We start from the raw sequence: 14,332 nt of genomic DNA, 5'->3' as shown, positions 1-14,332 counted from the left end.
ATTGTGTAAAGTAACAGCTTGACTGTAGAGCATTGGTACCGTTTTCTGCAAAATGTTGAATTGGCAATTTATCACATCTGGCCAATTCAACATTTTTCAATTGCTCAGTTGGAATGAAGTGAACAATGAAACATTTTGCAGAAAAAAGTTGAATTGACGAGATACGATAAGTTGTCAATTCAACATTTTGCAGAAAATTGTTCGATTGCTCAGTTGGGATGAAGTGAACAATGTAATGTGGTGTTCTAATATCAAGAGAGGATCATGCATTCTGGATTGACAACCATCAAAGAAGAGTAAGCATGATATGATACTCACACACAGTCACAGCAACTAACGTTAGACCGTAGTCAGGGCCTAAGCCTCAGCTTCAACGTTAGGCTAATTGGTCTAGGTGACTACACCTCAGAGAGTCAGAGCCGTATATACGGCTCTGCCATATATATGTATAACGTAAGCTTCGTTGCGAGAAGTTGGGAAGTTGTTCTGATCATATACACAATTACAGAAAGACTGAAGGAATGAATGGGGGATCCTATGCTTACCAGTCAAAACGTCCCTTTACCAAAAAGTCCCCGCTTTTGGTCAAAACATCCCCGTTGGTCAAAGCGTCCCGTTGGTCAAAACGTCCCCGTAAGTCAAAACGTCTCCGTCTATCAATATATGTTTTTCAGTGAATTAACGAATTAAGGAAAACAAAAAAATTATACAAGAGGAATTAAAAAGAATTTGGATGCGTATACTATACAATATATATATCTATATAATATCGTATATATTCATTCAGAAATCAACTTGTGTTTAAAAAAAATCCTATTACCCTAGAGCCCTCTTGCATTCCCTTTTCTATTTATATGATCTTACCTCAGAAAATTATACCCAAAAATGTTTCCACCCTCATAACCGGCACTTCCCACTCCTAAAAACTGTGTTTTCAACCTAAGCTATACTTAATCTTACTATTTGATTTGAACTAAAAACATCCACACTTGCATTCCAACTGATTATAAAAGCGGGGACGTTTTGACTCACGGGGATGTTATGACTGCGGGGACGTTTTGGTAAAAAGCGGGTATGTTTTAGTCTTAAAAAAAGCGGGGACGTTTTGGTAAAGGGACGTTTTGACTGGATACCGATCCTATACTAGATAGGCCTAGATCTTTCAATATTTTTATCCAGTTACTTTTATCAGATTCATGAATAAATTCTCACATTTTGTTTGGTTTGAACTTTTATTTTGAAGTATGTCCTAGAATTAATGTGTCAAGCAAAGAGATGCCTACCACTGCTGTCCATGACTTTCCCAACATTGTCAGCTAGGCCTACTGTACCTACTCGGTTTATCATCAACTTTAATAGCCTCATATCGGGATATGAACTGACAACTTGTTGCAAACATTAATTATCACTAAAAGTACAAAATGAAATATTTCAAGCTCATTGCGACAAAATAATGCGACAGTGTTGTTTTTATATTTGTCATGAAGTATTAGAAAATGAAAGAGTTGAATTCAGAAATATTGTAATTTTGCTTAAGTTAGGCCTATTTCAAAGCCATGAAAGTACAGTAACTTTGTATGTTAAATATAAATCTATCAACAAACTGCACTTCTAATGTACTGCATAAAAGGCTGTGAAGGTATAGACAGAAGGTGGGGTGTTTGATCCTCATAATTCCTTATTCAGAGACAGATAAGAACAAAGCAGAAAACAAATTAATAAGAGGAATGGGACACAAGTGTCATGCCGAACTATAAAATTATAGGACAGTGAGGAGGATGGAAGCCATTATTTGGTTATGTCCTGAACACTTTAACAATTGCTAAATTTGAAATTATTTTGTTTTACAACATGATGTTCATACCGACAGTCCAACAGCTCTGCAATACATACTATGTACAGTAAATATAAAAGTTAGTCGAGTGTTTACTGGAAAAGGCCAAACTTCAACCACTAAGACATTGATCAGTATTCTAATTTCTACTGTTAGAGATCTACTAGATATTCAACCTCCTGATAATATCCTTGTTATCTAATTAAATAACCAGATTTGATATCCACATTGTATATACATTTTATTCCTTATCTATACTTTTGGAAAGGGTTTGACATTCTGTTTGACATGTTAATTAACTAAGAAAAAGTTTCTTTAGGTCTTAATATTAAGTGTGTTACATATCAACAGTCACAGAATTTTTTTGTTTCTTTGTAATTTTGAAAACCTGTGTCACTGCCTTTGTTTTGCCTCCCAGTATATACCAGCAAAAGGAGAAAGCATAATTGGAGTGGTATCTTTGAAAGCTGGAGACATATTCAGGGTGAATATTGGATCAAACCTACCTGCGGCTTTACCGTACCTTTCCTTTGAAGGCGCCACAAAAAGGAATAGACCTAATGTTCAGGTATGTCGGTCTTAAGTTAGAGTGTGATCTTAAGAAATGAGTTGTCTAAATTAATTCCATGCCCAAGTATGTGAAATTTCTCAGAAATGTTTGAAGCAGATTGCCAGACTCTAAATGTACAGAATAAGGTTAGTTTATTCTTTTACCTTAAACTGAGGAAAGTAAACATTGATTATCAAATAGATTAGCATAAATGTAACCCTATGGGTATTCATCTGTTAATTTGCAACATGATAGGCTAGGAAGATGGGTGTATATATTCATTTCATTCAGCAAAGTTCTCTTCAAAGCATCTCTTTCAAGATCAGGCTGCAGGATTGTCAAATGATTTGGACTTGGTTGGCATCATGCTTGATCACTAGAGTAAGGCAAAATATGTCACCAAAACAGGACTTGCATTGTTTGATACAGGTGGCAAAATCCTAGAGTGGAATGACAACCTTCCTTACTGGTTTAGAACCTCTGGAGGGACAGTCAGTGTCCATAGACTAGTTGGTAAGGGTGTCCGCATCTAAAGCGGGAAGCTCGGGTTCCAATCCCATTAGAGGCTGGAAATTTTTCCACTGCTCTTTATTTTCCAACTCATTACAGTTTAATATATGTGTGTGTGTCACCGAAACAGGACTAGCATTGTTTAATACAGATGGCAAAAGCCTGCAGTGGAATAGTGACCTTCATTACTGGTGTTGAACCTCTGGCCAGACTCATTACCATTTCAAATATGTCACAGTACTTTGTGGGAATGCTCTCTTCACTTCCATAACTATTTTTTTTTTATAGATTGGAGATCTTGTGTATGCTAAACTGCTCGTGGCAAACAGAGACATGGAACCAGAGCTGGTGTGTATTGATGGTTCTGGTCAAAGCAATGGACTGGGAGTCCTGTCAAGAGAGGGTTTCATGTTTAAGTGCTCCCTTCATCTCTGCAGAAAGTGAGTAACAAACAAAAAACTTGTAGATTTGGTTTTGTCAGAAAGGAGTTTGCATATTTGTGATAAGAATAATCTTTTAAAACAGGTATCTAAAGTCTGTCAAAGAGTGTAAAAAGGTGAATTATGACCACTCCTAAATTTAATATCGTGACTTTCGTAGAGAGATATATGTCCTTTTATTCTCTTTTTTCCCCCCTCTTTCCTTACTTAAATGATTGTAGCAACCATATTTTAACTCATAGAATTTTAATTTCCAACCAAACATGTCATGTTATATTATTCCCTTCCAATACTCAATTTAGGTAAGAGAGTCATTATCCATTTATTACATTAGAAAACTTTTGTGTCTCACCAAAGTTAATGTAATCTTTCAGTTTGCTTTTGTTAACTGAATGGGTCTACCGTTATCAACTGCGGTACAGGTCTGGTGGACTAACACTTACTGAGTGTGGTTTTGGAGACCAGTTTTAGTCATGATGAATTTGATACCAAATGTTAGTAAATGACAAATGTCATGCAAAGTGCAGCATTGTGTTTAAAAAAAAAATGCTGTAGACAAATTTTTAGTTGCAAGTAATCTTCATATTAGAAGGGAACATAGCTTCCATTTTAACATATAGTCTACATCAAGAACATACTATATAAGGCTACAACTGTAACTACATTCTAAACTGTCATTCACTTTTGTGATTTATCATTCATGTACTCTCTTCTAAGATGTTCAGATAGTGCATATCGATACAGTTCAAAGTGTCCCACTAAATAGTTACGTATATTTATGTTGCAGAATCTTATCACCAGATTGCTCTCTTCTGAGAGTGCTGGGCAAGAAAATCCCGCTGGAGGTGACAGTAGGCATGAATGGCAGAATCTGGTTAAGGTGCAAGTCGGTCAACGATACCATCTGTGCAATGAATGCCATCTTGGCAGCTGCGTACACTCCAGAGCAAAATTTGAAGTCCATGGTTTATAAAATCTTTGGAGGAGTCGCAGCAGTTTGAACAAGGAGAGATTCGGCAATAAAGAACACAAATGCTGAAGTTAAGTCTCCAAAGAAGGTAGATGCCAGACAGCTTGGCTTCGCATTGACGGGAATGAAGGAGATTTGATGGTCCTGTTTGATAGCAGTACTGGAGATGTTTACTGTAGCATGTTGAGGGTGACCCTTGGACCACTCCATGATAGCTTTGAGGCAATGAGACTACAGCTATGACTAGATTTTGTTTCACTTTCATTTTGCAATGTCTAAGGGTTCAAGTGGCACACGACAGCAGCATTTTCTTGGTATGTCAGGTGGGTATTGTACTGTGTCGAAAGGCTTAAGTACAGATCATTTTATGGAAGGTACTCAGTCACATGATGTACTCACGTCTGTACCTTGAAACTAAGAGGACGTCGTGGCTAAATAATCACCTGAGGAGAGATTAGTAAAAACTCAAGAGAAGGTATTTAAAGCAGCTATTTACATCTGGAAGGGAATCTAATCAAATCTACAGAGCTCTTACTCCAAAGGAAGATTTGCAAATTGATCAAAGCAAGACACTCCCATAGATGTTAATGAGTACAAGTAATTAGTGACTCCATCCATTTCTGAACAGTTTGACATAGTGGGGCTTGATATCTGACAATAGCCGCTGTGGTTGGTTCTAGTGGTATTTGATGATCCAGAAATGACAATCGTAACTAGAATTCACAAATACATAGTGTTTATCTCTAGCTGATGATGTCAATTTCTCTTTATATAAGAACCATATGTTTCATTAGAAGGTGTATTGGATTACACATTGAACAAGCTACATAATACAAGTTGTGCTCATAGAATTAGTTCTTTGAACATAAATGTCTAAATATGTCTAAATAATGAGAAAATTGTCCTTTTCTTTCACTGTCAGCCTTCTTTCTCTTGTAGAGAAACATGCTCATTTTGAGATTTTTTATTGGAAATATATAAGTTTTTTATTTGTTTATTGGAACAGGAGATATCTTGCTATTTCCTCTTCTAAAACAACTTCTCCATCCTGAATTTCCACTTTTGGTTATTGCAGGAGGAGGGGGCGGGGGGGGGGGGTGGAAAAGATGTGGAGGATGGTTGAGGAGGGGACATGAACCACACTTTTGACTCTGCTTCATAGTGGAGGGTATGATGTGTTGAGTTTCAAGTGATATATGATACATTACGAATTACCCTTGTTTCACCTTGTGGCATGATGGTGACTACAAGCAGGAATCCAATATATCACATATCACATATGCTAACAATACACATACACACACAACACACAAACAATACATATGCAAACAATACACACACAATACACATACAAACACAAACAATACACATATACAAACAATACACATATGCAAACAATACACATATGCAAACAATGCACAAACAATACACATATGAAAACAATACACATACACAAACACAAACAATATACATATGCAAACAATACACATATATACAAATTTACAAATACTTTGGTTGTTTGCTTTTTTATTTCAAACTTTCTATAAATAACTTACAAAAATAATATGCGAAACTTTAAAAGGGCCTTATCCAATAAAATATAAATGCTCTAATCTGCTGTACAAACAAAAGGTCAAATACAAACAGAAAAGAAGTAAACAATATAGAGGTAATAATACTTCTCTAAAAGTACAGAAAAGTAGCACACAGACGAAAAGCTAAATATTATATAAATATATGAGTTAATACTACAAAAACAACACCATGAAGACTAAAAAATGAGAACAATTAGCAAAAAAGACAGTTTTGTCATGTTTCTTAAATTTATCTTCAAACAAAATATAATTGATATAAATGAAATTTTGGCAATCGTTACTAGTTCCAATCATTTGTTCTCCCTCATTTTTTGAATACAGACAGGAAGACAACATAGGTAAGAAATACCGGTTGGGATATTTGGAAAACAACTTCTCCTTTGCATTTACTGCATAATCCTTAGCTGTGAAAACGAGCAATGGTGGACGTGTTATACTAAGTTTGTTATTTATATGTATTTGTGCAATGCAGGAAGGAGCAGGGACTGTAGGCGAATATTGTCCAATTGGAGTAAAGAAACACATCTGCACTTCCTGATGTTTAACTAGATAGAATCCCTTTGAGGGAAGATTATTATAATGAATTATAGCATTTGTTAGAGAGGGCGGGGGTGGGGGGTTGTCCATTTATGTGTGAATATTACATGATTTGGATGCAATGATACAAATTTAACATGTCGTAACATTGGTTTTTGTTACCCATATATGACCTTACCTCATTAAATCAGCCATGCAACTATACCAGAAATTTACACAATGAAAGAAGGGTAAATGATAAAGGAGAAGCATAAAAGGGGTATGGTAGGGATGCGCCTTCATTAGTAAGTTGAGGCGGACACTTCTTTAATTATTATTCTTGAGGCACTATTCCATCCCGTAGAGGCATCGTAGTTACCGTAACCGGAACAGTCTCCAACGGCCAACCGTACGTGAACCTCACCAGAGCCAATGTTATGACAATAGCCTGAAAATATAAGATGTACGACAAGACAGTGACATTTAAACCGGTTGCAATCTCTTCCTGTTCATTTCTCTGTGGTACCGATTGAACCTGATGTTATCCATGGTTACGCAGTATAAAAACAATGCTTTTTTATTGCACCACCTTCCCCTGCCCCCCCCCCCTCCACCTACAGAAATGAAAGGTTACATTGTAGTAATAATTGAGCTCAGTTGGTTTGTTGTTCTTGACGGTTACTGGTTAGCTTCCTGCGCTAGCCGATTATTTTCTTTGTCCCATGTAATTTCCCACTCTATGTCTGACGTTGAGTTTAATACACATTAAAATGTGGTAGTTTCGGATGTAGTAGGTCCTACCTTCAAAGTTTGTGTCGTTTTATCTTGGAGTTTTTACTTTCTTAATCATGTTGTGATTTCTCTAGGATCCATGTGACCCATAAATGAAGAAAAAAGGGCCTAACATATACTCTATGGTGATTTGATGACGAAAATGCTACACAATGAATGATTTCATTGCAACTGATTGCACAGTGAAAGTTAGTAAATACGAGTACACACTCAGAAAGAACTTGAGGAAAGTATTACCGTTTGACAGGGAGGAAGTTTATTTGATGTATTGTCAGATTTCATACCATCTGGAAACAATGTTTATCGCCAGTGGCGTAGCTAGGATTTTTTTGAGTGGGGGCCATGGGGGGGCTGTTCTTTCTTGTGGGGGGCCGGAGGTTACTATCTGAGCGGAGCGCCACCTTGGTTGGCGCGGAGCGTACAGAGAAAATTTGAGATTTCAGCACCCACCAGATCGCAGGAGATGGCACCTGTGAGGCAAAATAGCAACCAAAAAGATGTGCAACTTTGGTGACAGAAGTGCAAACAAAAATTTCTCTTTCATGCTGACTGGCCTTGCCAACTCAGCCAGACTTTTAACTTGAGTGAAGTTGACATCAAAGGCGTACGGGACCATTTCAGTTTGGGGGAGGGCAGAACTTTTTGTGCCCGAAAGTTCCCGTGACACTATCTAAGCGGAGCGCCACCATCGGTTGGCGCGTAGCGAACAAGAAAATTTTTGGCACACAATGCCTCTCAGATTGCCGGAAACGGCACTTCTGAGGCCTTGCAAGTTGCATCTAAACATTCTTTATTTTATAATCTCACGTTTTAGAAATTTACAGTTCCCCAAAAATTTGGTAAATTAGAAGAAGAAAAAATGGTAACATCACTTTGAAGGGGAAAAATGGGACAGTATATTTTTTAAGCTGCTATATTTAGTTACCTTATTTATTATTTTAACACAGTACTCAGCTACCTCCAGAAAAACATTGTTCAACGACACGTAGGCGGGATAATGTCGCTGTGTCGGGTGAAGCGGCAATTTGTCTCACAAAAAAGTATAAAATATAACAAAGAATATGATAAACCTGTACTTCTAGGCTTGTAGACACTCCCCCCCCCCCCACCATCCATGAAAAAGAAAATGTTTCTTTTATACACTCATGTCGGGGATATCCAGGTCAAGGGCGGCGGAAGCACTTTTAATCTGGGGGGGGGGGCACCGACATCAAAGGGCACTTTGCAGAAATTCGATTGGAATGATGCAGCGTTATATTCAGTACCCTTTATAACTCTTATTGTATTATCTTATTTGTGTATACACATCACTCCATCAACGTCCCCCCCCCCCCCCCAAGGAAAATATGCATACTAGCACTGCAATATCCAATGCGCAAATTGGGAAACAAGGAACAAGTTTTCTTTTGAGACAAAATGAGGTGAAATCATGCTAGTTGCTAATGTAGGAATCTTCCGAATTGGAGTTTTTTTCTTGTTAATATCTTAACAAATTTTTTCCATTCGAAAATGCTTTGAGTTTGACTCACAGAAATTCGTTAAAAGTCACGGGCTTAGACAGGATTTGCAAAGTTGTATGCACGGCTATCTGAGCGGAGCGCCACCATCGGTTGGCGCGGAGCGCTTTTAGAAAATTTTTGGTTTTACAAACCCCTCAGATGGCCGGAAACGGCCCTTCCCGAGTGTTCATTCTGGTTCCCTGGCCTCTTGCTAACTTGAGGCACCTAAATTTTTATGTAGAAAAAAGGCACATTTCTAACCTGAGGAAAAGTGGGGGAGGGGCACGTGCCCCTTTTTCCCCCCGGTTCCGCCGCCCTTGGTCCAGGTATACAATTGACTAGTTAGAAGAAAAAAAATTGATCGTTCAAAAAGCGTGGTAGCCCAGATGAACTGCGCTTACGGTGGTGTTACACGGAAATATTCGGGCATCATGATGCTAAATAAAGAAAATCATGGAATTGTCGGGCAAAAATTTGAAAAAGATTCGGGCAAGCTACTGCATATTTATATACATATATATATATATATATATATATATATATATATATATATATATATATATATATATATATATATATATATATATATATATATATATATATATATATATATAATTTTTCTCCTCTTAGGCTGCCCGAATTTTTCAGGACTTTTGCCCGAATTTCTTGTCCTCTGGAAATTTAGGGGGCAGTCTGCCCCCCTGCACCCCCCGCCTCGTACGCCTATGGTTGGTATCATTTGTTGTTTCAAGGTGTCAAGGCCTTTCTCCCAACTCAACCCCTGTGGGCTACCGGTAGGTTTGCAGGAAATGCCCACATGTGGACTTAAATAGCATTAGAGGAAGGGGATGGAAGACTAACACGCATCGATGTTTCGGTAATGGTCCACATTGGTGGCTCGGTACTAATTAGGCCATTTATTGGGTTTCTTGAGGCAGCTGTCATCAGAATCTGGGTTTTTGTGCCAATCGATGACCGATAACATGTATTGGTAGATATCGATATCGCGCAGCACATGCACAAGGTTCGTGGTGTATGGTCGCAACCGTCGCATCGACCATTGCCATGCCATGCTGTATGACCATTCTCATGATTACTACAGATATTGTATTATTCTTATTCTCTATTTCCCAAATTATTGAACAAAAAATATTAGTGAATCCCACTGATGATTTTTTTTTTTTTACAATTTTTTTTACCCCATTCCCAGTGGGGGGCCAGTGGGGGGGGGCAGCCGATTTCATGGGGGCCCCGGCCCCCCAGGCCCCCCCCCCCCCCCCCGTAGCTACGCCACTGTTTATCGCCTATCCCTCAGTCTTCAGTTGAAGATTTTTAAATAATCATAGACTTTAAATCCCACGGGTGGATATAAGAAAGGAGAGGCGTGACCATAAAGCCCATGTTAGGGGTAATGGGATCCCCCCCCCTCCCCGCCAAGAAAACAAAGACCTGAAATAGTTCATTTCCGGGCATATATAGACTGAAAAAGTTGTATAGGTAGGTCTACACGCAAGGTTTTGCTAATAAATACTTTCATTATTTATTGGGGGGGTGGGGTTGAAAATGGGGTGAGTGGCACCGTCACACCCACCTAATCCCGCGCCTTCTGCATCTGAACTTTTCAGTGAGTACGTAACACGTTATTTGAATTTTACCTTCAAAGCTCCTGTGTCGATGAAGATTCATATAGTATGTATTTGCTTGGTAAACAACGGCATCAATCACAGTCGGTGAGCTGCATTCATTTCCATTGAAAGTTATATACCACCTCTTACAGCAACCGCTGCACGCATAGAGCCTTAAATTACCCCCATAGTACACCCACAGGGCAGTATCACTGTACTGTTTCTGAAAAACACAGTCCTGTGAAAGTAAATAGAGATGTTATAGAATATGAGGAAACTGAGACAACGGTGTCCCGTCTCGCCGACCTCAAGAAATTATTACTGCCTCTCAAAAACATACGGTCAGACTACAAACTTGTCATTTTCGTTCTGTTCCTTTCAGTCCATAAAAAAACAACTATAAGTATTGTATACTTACATATGATCATTGTATACTTACATATACATACGCGAGTTCCTGCTTGCAGGAGGATCTAAAATACATATATACATATATGTCTGTATCGTAGTCATTCCTATTAGCACTGTTCAAATCACACTGTTAACTATAGTATTGTACTGTCAACCATAGTATTGCATACTCACATATTTGTATGTAAGTATATCATAGACTAGTCATTCCCAAAGCACTGCATCTGATCATTGTATACTTACATATACAAACGCGAGTTCCTGCTTGCAGGAGGATCTAAAATACATATATACATATATGTCTGTATCGTAGTCATTCCTATTAGCACTGTTCAAATCACACTGTTAACTATAGTATTGTACTGTCAACCATAGTATTGCATACTCACATATTTGTATGTAAGTATATCATAGACTAGTCATTCCCAATAGCACTGTATCAAGCACACTGTCAACTATAGTATTGTACTGTCAACCATAGTATTGTATACTCACATATATGTATGTATGTATGTATGTATGTATGTATGTATGTATGTATGTATGTATGTATGTATGTATGTATGTATGTATGTATGTATGTATATTAGATCCTCCTGCAAGCAGGAACTCGCGAGGAAGCCGCGAGTGGCTTATCAAAGCCGCAAGCTGAACGAAGTATCGTATTCATTCCCAATAGCACTGCACCAAGCACACTGTCAACTGTAGTAGCCTATTGTACTGTCAACCATAGTATTGTATACTCACATATATGTCTGTATATAGTCATTCCCAATAGCACTGTACCAAGCACACTGTCAACTATAGTATTGTACTGTCAACCATAGTATTGTATACTCACATATATGTCCGTATCGTAGTCATTCCCAATAGCACTGTATCAAGCACACTGTCAACTATAGTATTGTACTGTCTACCATAGTATTGCATACTCACATATATGTCTGTATATCATAGTCATTCCCAATAGCACTGTATCAAGCACACTGTCAACTATAGTATTGTACTGTCAACCATAGTATTGTATACTCACATATATGTTCGTATCGTAGTCATTCCCATTAGAACTGTACCAAGCACACTGTCTCCAGTTTATGTCCTCTACTAACTCTCCATCACCCGGATCGCCAGTCGGACCGATGTTCCCTTTGTCTCCCTGAGGTCCAACTGCACCTCTTTGACAACCCTGTAATAAGATGGTATATTTCAGTTATAATATGTAATGTAAATAAAATCTTATATAGCGCACTACGCGCGATGCATCTGTGCGCTTTACAAACAATCTAGAAAATACAATGACATAAAACAGTAACTACAAAAAACAGTAAATACATATACCATCTACAGATATATACAGGAAAATGAGATCGAAAAACTAATAAAAGCAATGGTGAAGAGTAAAGCGATAAAACAGATTGAGTACAAAATCTACAATTTGAATGCTAAAAAGTGAAAAATCCAATTGAAGTTAGAACCGTAAAACCAACACGACAGAACATCATAAAATCTAAAAACCCCTAGAAACCATCTGTATAGTGCTCTTGAAAGAGATGCATTTTTCAGGTGTGATTTGAAGGAGGTGAAGTCCGTGATCATACGAATTCCGGGAGGCAGCTCGTTCCAAAGATTAATATACCGTCTAGATCTTCCTCTCCTTTACCCTTCCCAGTCCCCACCCCTCCCCTTGCAAATCATCCCCGATATAAACAACTATTTTAACGTCCAAGTTTCAACGAAGGGATTAAATAAGGCTATATTTACTGTCAAATCCAAGTTTCGGCAGTTAATCATTTGTAGACGCTAATATTTTATCAGGAAACGAACACAGTGATAAATATATCAAACGCTCATATACAAAAACACCAAACTATCGAGCAGTACCTATGGATCAATAACAAGTTTTGGCATTACATTGTTTAACCGTCTGACAAGGCTTTTTTTGTTGTTGTTACACTTAGTGAGTGAAACTACAGCTGGAAGAAGATAATATTGTCACGAAATGGAACCATTTACCCTGCAATATTCATTGACTTCCAATTTACATATTACATTTTCATAACTTCTAAGACTGTAGATTTCAATCATTGAGAGGACAATAAGTAGGCTACCGTAATGACTTAAAGGGACAATTATTGCAGTGTGTGAGGTGTGACAAGTGACATATATAACTTACATCGAGTGGATATGCTCACTGGATTTTGTAAAAAGTATAAATTTATCATACGCCATTCCCTGATAAGAGTGTTCAGTGTTACATTTATATACGGTGGTACAACCTAAACGGTCGAAAATTCTTCAACATCGTCTCAAAAGTTGCCAACTATAGCACCATTTTGGATCTAAACACCTTCCATTTTACCAAAACTTCTCAAAAGCGAACGGACACCCTTCCAATTAGATCCCATCCACTGAACGACATCATCTTAGTGCCCCTACCTCCCAGTATAATAAAAAAGTTCATTGCGCGTCTCTGGAAAAGAGTTGTCATTCTGAACATTCAAAGACAAGTGTTTTTTTTTTTCATCACTGATTAGAATTAGGGCCGTTTACACTATCCACCATTGAGCAAACAAGGTACAATTTAATTATTTATCTTTATTTGTCTTTCTTCGTGCAATGCCATTTTGCTCATACTGGAATATCTTTGACACGATTTGATATTAAATTCTATACCTATACTATTCATTAGTTTGACTATAATCAAACTGAACGTCAAATTTAGAAAAGTTTACTTTTGTCTTTACGCAGTTTGCACCATTGAAGAAAATTTAAGGACGCCTTTTTCATATGTTTCATCATTTGTAGAGCCTACAGATATGCCTGTACGTTAATAATGGTGTTACATTTAAATGTCAGCACCGAACATCCAGTCGGGGAGGATGAAGGGGAATGGACCCAAAGAATTTATATCAGCTCTCCCCTCCGAACGTCACACACTTAATGAACAAAATATGAACATAGTCCTAGCAAAGTATTTGGAAACAAAATCAGCAACCTACTGAACTAAAAAAAGCGTGAGCTTTGGTAACAAGAACGACAAGTAAACATGTTAGATTTATATATATATATATATATATGTGTGTGAGGCAAAATTCGTCGCTCTGTGGTTCTGATATATTGATATAAATATATATATATATATATATATATTCACAAATCGATATCCCGTGATTCGTACAGCTTAGTATTGAAAAAAAAACTTACCGATCCCCAACCGTCTGCTATACAGATGAATAAAATATTCATAAGAAATCCGCATAACACGATTTGAAGGAATAAATAGTTGGCCATCGCACTGTACTTATACCCTGATCTTGTTTAAACGTATAGTTAACTTTCAGAATATTATTACTGGTTCAATGGTCGCGACTGAGTATGCTGGCTTTTGTGCCATACCCTGTAGTGAGGTCCGAAAAATATGGAGTGTATGTTGAAGATGGTTAGAGGTCCAGGTGAGACTTCAGCATTGTGTACGTTGTATTTTCAAATAATAGATGTTAAAGGGAGAGTGTGATAGGCTCTTAACACATATCTTTTACTTGAACGATAATGAGAACTCAAAAAGAGTTTCGTTTCAATCGTGAAGAACC

The 14,332-nt window shown here is 37.6% G+C and overlaps 2 protein-coding genes across 2 annotated transcripts; one reads left to right on the top strand and one right to left on the bottom strand.

Annotated features, from left to right (window-relative positions):
- Positions 1 to 236: 236 nt before the first annotated feature.
- Positions 237 to 6,092, top strand: LOC139967095 (exosome complex component RRP40-like; the record flags this gene model as incomplete). The annotated part of the gene is made up of 4 exons (XM_071970815.1): positions 237 to 296; positions 2,253 to 2,402; positions 3,183 to 3,334; positions 4,122 to 6,092. Coding segments are annotated over 4 exons (576 nt in total), but the record flags the coding sequence as incomplete, so codon positions are not given.
- Positions 6,093 to 6,105: 13 nt separating this feature from the next.
- LOC139966093 (collagen triple helix repeat-containing protein 1-like) lies at positions 6,106 to 14,279 on the bottom strand. Its single transcript, XM_071968795.1, has 4 exons — positions 13,947 to 14,279; positions 11,776 to 11,928; positions 10,362 to 10,569; positions 6,106 to 6,863 (listed from the first exon to the last, which is right to left on the bottom strand). The coding sequence occupies exons 1-4, from the start codon at positions 14,031 to 14,033 to the stop codon at positions 6,718 to 6,720; spliced, it is 594 nt and encodes a 197-aa protein (XP_071824896.1). The 5' UTR covers positions 14,034 to 14,279; the 3' UTR covers positions 6,106 to 6,717.
- Between the last annotated feature and the right edge of the window lie 53 nt (positions 14,280 to 14,332).

Source organism: Apostichopus japonicus, chromosome 4 (assembly GCF_037975245.1).
Source record: "Apostichopus japonicus isolate 1M-3 chromosome 4, ASM3797524v1, whole genome shotgun sequence".
Taxonomy (NCBI): Eukaryota; Metazoa; Echinodermata; class Holothuroidea; order Aspidochirotida; family Stichopodidae; genus Apostichopus; species Apostichopus japonicus.
Note: the sequence above shows the minus strand (reverse complement) of the source record. Positions and strands in the feature narration are given on the sequence as shown.